The sequence below is a fragment of the Scardinius erythrophthalmus genome (genome assembly GCF_964197995.2).
Source record: "Scardinius erythrophthalmus genome assembly, chromosome: 24".
Lineage (NCBI taxonomy): Eukaryota > Metazoa > Chordata > Actinopteri > Cypriniformes > Leuciscidae > Scardinius > Scardinius erythrophthalmus.
The window spans coordinates 33053332-33059919 of record NC_138244.1 but is presented as its reverse complement, the minus strand read 5'-3'; the positions used below and the strand labels follow the sequence as shown (position 1 = coordinate 33059919).

General features: G+C 39.9%; 1 protein-coding gene across 1 annotated transcript; it reads left to right on the top strand.

The window, feature by feature from the left end:
* The first annotated feature begins 809 nt into the window (after positions 1-809).
* On the top strand, positions 810-5953 carry LOC308684482 (uncharacterized protein). The gene is made up of 3 exons (XM_081355720.1): positions 810-1095; positions 3836-3939; positions 4294-5953. The coding sequence occupies exons 1-3, from the start codon at positions 1012-1014 to the stop codon at positions 5270-5272; spliced, it is 1167 nt and encodes a 388-aa protein (XP_081211846.1). The 5' UTR covers positions 810-1011; the 3' UTR covers positions 5273-5953.
* The last annotated feature ends 635 nt before the right edge of the window (positions 5954-6588 follow it).

The following is a 6588-nucleotide window of genomic DNA, read 5'->3' as shown; positions in this document are numbered from 1 at the left end:
CCTTAAACTCCTTCTTTCCAAACTCATTCTTCCTCTTTATTTTATTTTGTTCTTTCTTTGTTTCTTTTTGTAATTCTTGCTGTAACTTGTATGAACGTGTGCGTGTGTTTGTGTTAGACATTAGTTGTTAGAATAATCCATAGTCTTGTTTGTGTTAGGTGTTAGTATATAATCAATAAAGTATTGTTTGTATTTGAAAAGATATTGCTTGTGTATGTGCTTATCAAATTTTATTGTCTTGAACTTCGATCAAAAGTTACCTATGCTTTTACCCTATTTCTTAATTTACTGTTAGGGGGTTATTCTTTCTTGGCCAGGAAGATATTATATTTCCTAGAGTTAATAATTGTTTATGCTTTCTGTTCATTGGATGAACTGATAAATGATCATATTATTGATTCTGTTACAGTAAATAATTGAAAATAATTAAATTATTAATTATTGATCATAATTCGTTATGAATAATAATTAATAATATTTATACGTGGGCGTATAAACGCTACAAACACCAAACTTTCCAGTTATACACTTAGCAGTATTCTGAAGATATTTTCAGAGGGATTTGTTAATAAATCATTCCTGGCCTGATTTATGTGACATTTTAAATTGTTTTTTTTTTTAAGGCTATGGACAGTATCCTATATTTTGATTTCCTCGGTAATGAAAGCATATATCCTGAAATCCCTCTTTTTTTTCCTTTTTTTTTTTCCTCTTGTGTCTAAACAAAATGAAAAAATAATTTTGCACCTGGCTTTATCATATGTTCAGATCTATCTACCGAAAATATATGCAAAATTGCATATTTCATTAGCCCAAAGTACGCAAAGTAACTAGCCTACTTGAGCACTAGTTAAAGCCCAAATTACGCAAAATAACGAATTGAGTTTAAATCATTTGCTGACAGCTTGGTCCCACCCAGTTAAAAAATCCTATCTGCGACCCTGCCTACACAACTACAACTTCTCCCCTTATCAGTTGACAAAGTCTCTTGGACTGGTTCCAAGTAGGGATATGTACAGTATAAAAGAAGGATTGAAAGATCGCTGTGCATTAGAGCTGCAGTCAAACGAGTTTTACTTGGAGCACCGAACAGAGGTAAGTTTGTGGAAACACTTTAGATTAGTGGTTGATGGTGGCCGTTTCTAATGTGCTTCTGTTTGCTTCATTTTGGCCATTTAAAAACAATACACAGTAATGTTTCAATGCTCTGTACAGCTCTCTGATGCCAGGTGGCGAGAGGTGCTTTAAGTCTTAAATAAATAAATATATCCAGTAGCTTCCAGAATTATTCACACCCTTGATATAATGTCACTGAAAGTTGGTTTTAGCAAAGACAAGTGTACATTCAGACTAATAGACATTGCAAAAACATGTCTGTCCAAAATAACTGCATTTCAATTTACAGGGTGTGCATAACTTTGAGCACTGTGTATTTAGAAAGATATGCAATTATTTTGGTCAGATATGTTTTTGTCATGTCCAATACTGATAATTTTCTTGTTTTCACAAATACTGAATGTACACGTGCATTTATTTTGCTATAACCAGTTACACTGTATTAAGGAAGTGAACAATTCTGGAGGCGACTGTGTATGTGTGTGTGTGTATATGAGAATAGATCAAGGGTTGACGTTGTAAAATAAATATTGTATGCTGTATAAACGTTTTGCATTTTAACTACAGCACTCCTTGTACTCACATTGTATGTGTGTGTTTTTGGTTTTTGTAGTCTGTGTGAGTGTACTACTGTTCAGAAAGTGTGTCTCTTGCTGTGTGTGCATATGTGAGAGAAAGCTAAACTATACTACACAGCATTCTCAAATTCACTAGTCCTATGTGTGTTACACTAGGGAGTTTCTATAGATCCTGGGTGCTTTATTCCTTTCAGAAGGCAAAAAGTCCTGATTGGAATTTACAGTATTTTTTCTTAAGGATTCAATTTAAGAATATGCTAAGATAGTATTTAGTACCAAGTTTTTCTGAGACTCTTATGTACTGTTAATTACTCCTAATTCTCAAGGATAGGTTTAGAAACAGATCATTTACTCAAAAATCCTGTTTGACTGAAAGAACTCAAACAATGTCAGTAGTACAGACAATCCTTTGATGAACTGGTGAAATCCTCAACAAAAAGTGCAGGTACTCAGCTAAGGTCTGCCTTGCTGCAACTCTGAGTTGGTTTGCGTCTGTAATCTCCGTATCTCCGTATATCTTTCTGTTTTGAATCTTTGTTTTACCATCATTCGCCATATCACATATCAAGTCAAGTCAAGTCAAGTCATCTTCATTTATATAGCGCTTTTAACAATGTAGATTGTCTCAAAGCAGCTTTACAGAGATAAATGTATAATTTAACGTAAGATTGTTTTGGCTTTATAGCGGTTCTTTAATAAAGTTATTTTCCAGCTAAAGTTAGTTTTGATTGATTCGCTTCCGTCGCAACGATCATTTGTTATTAAATTAGGGGCCGCTAAGACGACACCATTCTCTCTACACAGACTTTAAACACGAACCTGTGAGAAACGCTGATGGCGTTCAGATGCGCATTAAGAACGGGTTCAATAGTTATGTGCGTTTGAATATATGTGTGCAGGTTTGGAATTCCCTACAAACCAAACCTAAACAAATTACTGGTGTTTCCTTATAGTTTTGATTCAGAATTTTATTTTATTTTATCAATTCGGGGTAGATACGCAAATTGAGTTTTCCCGACGACGCTTTATCTGTAGAGTGGGAAAGGGATCCTCCATAGGGAGAGACTAGTTGGCACTTCAGCACTGCGTTGACACCGGGTCCAGGCGAAGGTCCTTCATCAGATCTGGAAACGGCCTGGATCCGGCAGGCTGCGGGAAAACCTTGGGATAAACAAAGACACTAAAATTAGCGTAGATGCCATTCTTCTCATGATGTAACAAGTACATCAGGATTTATGGGAAGTGTTCCCGGTTCCAGCTGACCTAATCTATGCAGCCTAATATTGAATTATAGAAGTCTATAATGTATTATGTGAATGCTATGTCAAAGAGATGTGTCTTTAATCTAGATTTGAACTGACAGAGTGTGTCTGCTTCCCGGACAATGTTAGGAAGACTGTTCCAAAGTTTTGGTGCTAAATAGGAAAAGGATCTACCGCCAGCAGTCGATTTTGATATTCTAGGTATTATCAACTGGGCGTGTCAGCGGGGCGCGAGGAATTGGAGACGGTTTAGACTGTTTGTTCCTTTTGATGTCTTTCAAATTCTGACCAACCATTTTGCTGGCGCTGGCCTAAGTACTACAGCCCCGCCCCTAGGTTTAACCGATTGGTTTAATAATGATTGGCATCCAATCCAACGATTGTTCTGAGCTTTCTGACGGAACGATGGAACACATGCACGTCCGACAAAAAGCAGCACAAATAAGTCCTGGTATCAGTACCACCTTAAATACATTATGGTACTCTGTTCCCTTCAGTTAGAAGGGAGGGAGAAGAATGGGGCCTGATGTTTGCTTGAACTTTCTCTCCTTTATTCTGTGCTAGTCAGAGAATGCTTGAAGGTATTGGAATGATTAGAACAACATGTTATTCTTACTTTTAATGTCCTTTATTCAGGCAGAATATTCACATCTTTTTGAGAGAGCGTGTGCCACAGCAACACATGGGAGCATGAAACACACACACAAAACACCTTTAGTTACCCTTTAAATGTAAAAAATATTGCCTGATATTAGGAAATAATTCTTATTTTCAAAAATTCTATTCATACAATTATCTTGGCTCAATATGAATTCCGGTGAACTTGACAAAATGTCTTTATTTTTTAAAGCATTAATTCTTTTTTTTTTCTTTTTATAGTTAAAGATGCATATCAGCTGGGTAACCGTGCTGCTCCTGCTTCATACTGGGCTTGGCAGTGCTGAACAAATCAAGCCAGAGGTGCTGAGGACACTGGTGAAGGAGTAAGTGTTCAGAGAAATGCAAGTCATTCAGTAAGGTCACAGGGATAGGGACACATTGGTCAGTATCTGTAAAAGTAAAGTTGGAAAAAGTTGAATATCCCCCTAAATAAATTAAGGAAAATGTAAATGCATTTGTAGAGGGTTTTGAGGTTTCTCACTTCAAGTAATAAATCACTACACAGCATTTTGTACTTTGTTAGTTCACTGATTTCTTGAGAGTAGGGACAAAATGGTTGATCAGAATGTTTTTCTCAACTTTTATACTGATGAGTCACTGTTGTCACTGCTGTGGACTAAAGCCTTTTAATTAATTTTCTCTCTCTCTCTCTCTCTCTCTCTCTCTCTCTCTCTCAGTTTCCTTCTTAAGAATGTAGACAACCCTGGACACCTGGACCAGATGAGCTTCATGATCGGACTGACCCCCGACCAGTGCAAGGGTAACAGTCCAGTCCAGTACCTGGAGAAGGGGAACGAGCAGCAGCCTAGAGTCACCAAATTGGTACAGGACTTCAATACCCCATTGAGAGCCAACTACATAGCAGTGCGTCCAGATCCCGGCGCCTACTGCTCCGAGTTCAAAATCCTGAAGAATCCAACAAACGGATGGGACCTGCCACCAGGCCAGGAACCCAAGCCCATGACGGGGGCAGAGTGGCTGGGGTGGAAGCTAGAGCAGACCCTGCAAGGCGGCGGCTGCGTGGTCTTCTACACCACCAACTCACCCTGCCTGAAGCACTGTTTCAGTGACAAATGCGATAGAAAGATCGACGAGCCCCTGTCTCAGAAACCCTTCTCTCTGTGGCGCAATGCGGACAATGTGCACATGTACTTCACCTACACCCAGCTCTTCGATAGTGACGACGTGACACTGGTCCAGAAAGGTTTCTCTAACCTGAGGAACCTGGGCTTCACCATCGAGAAGTGCCCTTACCAGCTGCAGCTGTCCTGCCCCGACTGTAAAGCCGTGACCGCCTGCACAGAATGCTTGAGCAAGACGACCTTCTGCAACAACTGCAAAGCCAAGATGGGGAAGTGCCAGGACTGCAAGTCTGTTGACTACCAGAATACCTGCAATGACTGCACAGAATTTGAAGGGAAGTGCACCTGCGACAATATCCCCAAGAAGAAACAGTTGAAATGCAGGGACTGCTTGAATCACAGAAATTACTGCTTAAAGTGCCAAAAGGTGTACTGCGACAACTGCTCTAAAGTTCAGAGTGAGTGCTTGTCATGCGAGTATGCCAGGGAACTTGCCTGTAAGAGCTGCCGAAGCAGACACCAGGACTGCTACAACTGCCTCAACCAGCGCATCGAGTGCCAAGTGGAGAGCTAAAGAAAAGGAGATGAAAAAATGAGCTGAGCTTTCTTGCTTTCTTTTTTACTTTCTCAATTTTCAATGTTTGTTTTTAGTCTCTTAAGTTGGTTTCAGTCCGTCTGTCTGCCTTGGTGGAACAAAATCAGTCTGGTCAGTCAGAAATTGGCAGGGCTAAAAAATACACACTCTAAAAGCACCCGGATGGGAAGGTGCACCACTATAGGCGACTCAGAGACTTGTGTCAAACACCGCCTATGCCATCGCCAGCTTTGGCCAGGAGTTCCCAAAGGGCAGCGTATAATTGGCCAAGCACTGCAGGATTAGGGAGGGATAAAGTTGGTCAGGGTTTGCTCTTGTCCGTGGCTGAATTTGTTGTAGTATTGTTGATGTTTTTTATAGCATTTTACAGCTTGATAAACCTTGTAAGTCACCTTGGATAAAGGTGTCTGATAAATGTCTACAAAATTAATAATACTTTATAAAGTCATTAATAAATATATATTACGTGTTAATAAAAAGTTAATATAGCATCAATAAGCATAACCTTAATATACAGCTTTACCAAGAACAAACTAAATTAAATACATAGCAAGCTATTGTATAGTGTAAGCAGCAGGTGTGTGTCCCCCTCTTGTGTCTACCTTGTTGGAACTGCCATACTCCTCTGTGTAATCACCATTAAACTGCAGCAAAACAGCATTCCTGTGCATTTCTTTATTTTGTTGTACAGTAAATATCAATGCTTTAATTTGTCAGACAAAAAAACTAATAGTAACAGTAATAAATAATGATACACTGACTGACTGACCGATACACTTACTGACTGACCGATACACAGACTGACCGATACACTAACTGACTGACCGATACACTGACTGACCGATACACTAACTGACTGATACACAGACTGACTGACCGATATACTGACTGACCGATACACTAACTGACTGATACACAGACTGACTGACCGATACACTAACTGACTGATACACAGACTGACTGACTGATATACTGACTGACCGATACACTGACTGACTGACCGATACACTGACTGACCGATACACTGACTGACTGATACACTGACTTACCGATACACAGACTGACTGATACACAGACTGACTGATACACTGACTGACTGACTGATACACAGACTGACTTGGGGCGGCAGTGGCTCAGTGGTTCATGTAGATTGTCTACAAACCGGAAGGTTGGTGGTTCAATCCCCGGTTCCACCTGACCAAGTGTCGAGGTGTCCTTGAGCAAGACACCTAACCCCAGCTTCTCCCGACGAGCTGGATCGCCTTGCATGGCTGACACCGCCGTCGGTGAATGAG

Bases quoted from the DNA above. Each gene is read 5' to 3' on its own strand.
- LOC308684482 (XM_081355720.1), top strand. From the start codon at position 1,012: ATGTACAGTATAAAAGAAGGATTGAAAGATCGCTGTGCATTAGAGCTG. The intron at 1,096-3,835 runs GTAAGTTTGTGG...TTCTTTTTATAG, and splicing joins ACTTGGAGCACCGAACAGAG to TTAAAGATGCATATCAGCTG. The intron at 3,940-4,293 runs GTAAGTGTTCAG...TCTCTCTCTCAG, and splicing joins CTGAGGACACTGGTGAAGGA to TTTCCTTCTTAAGAATGTAG.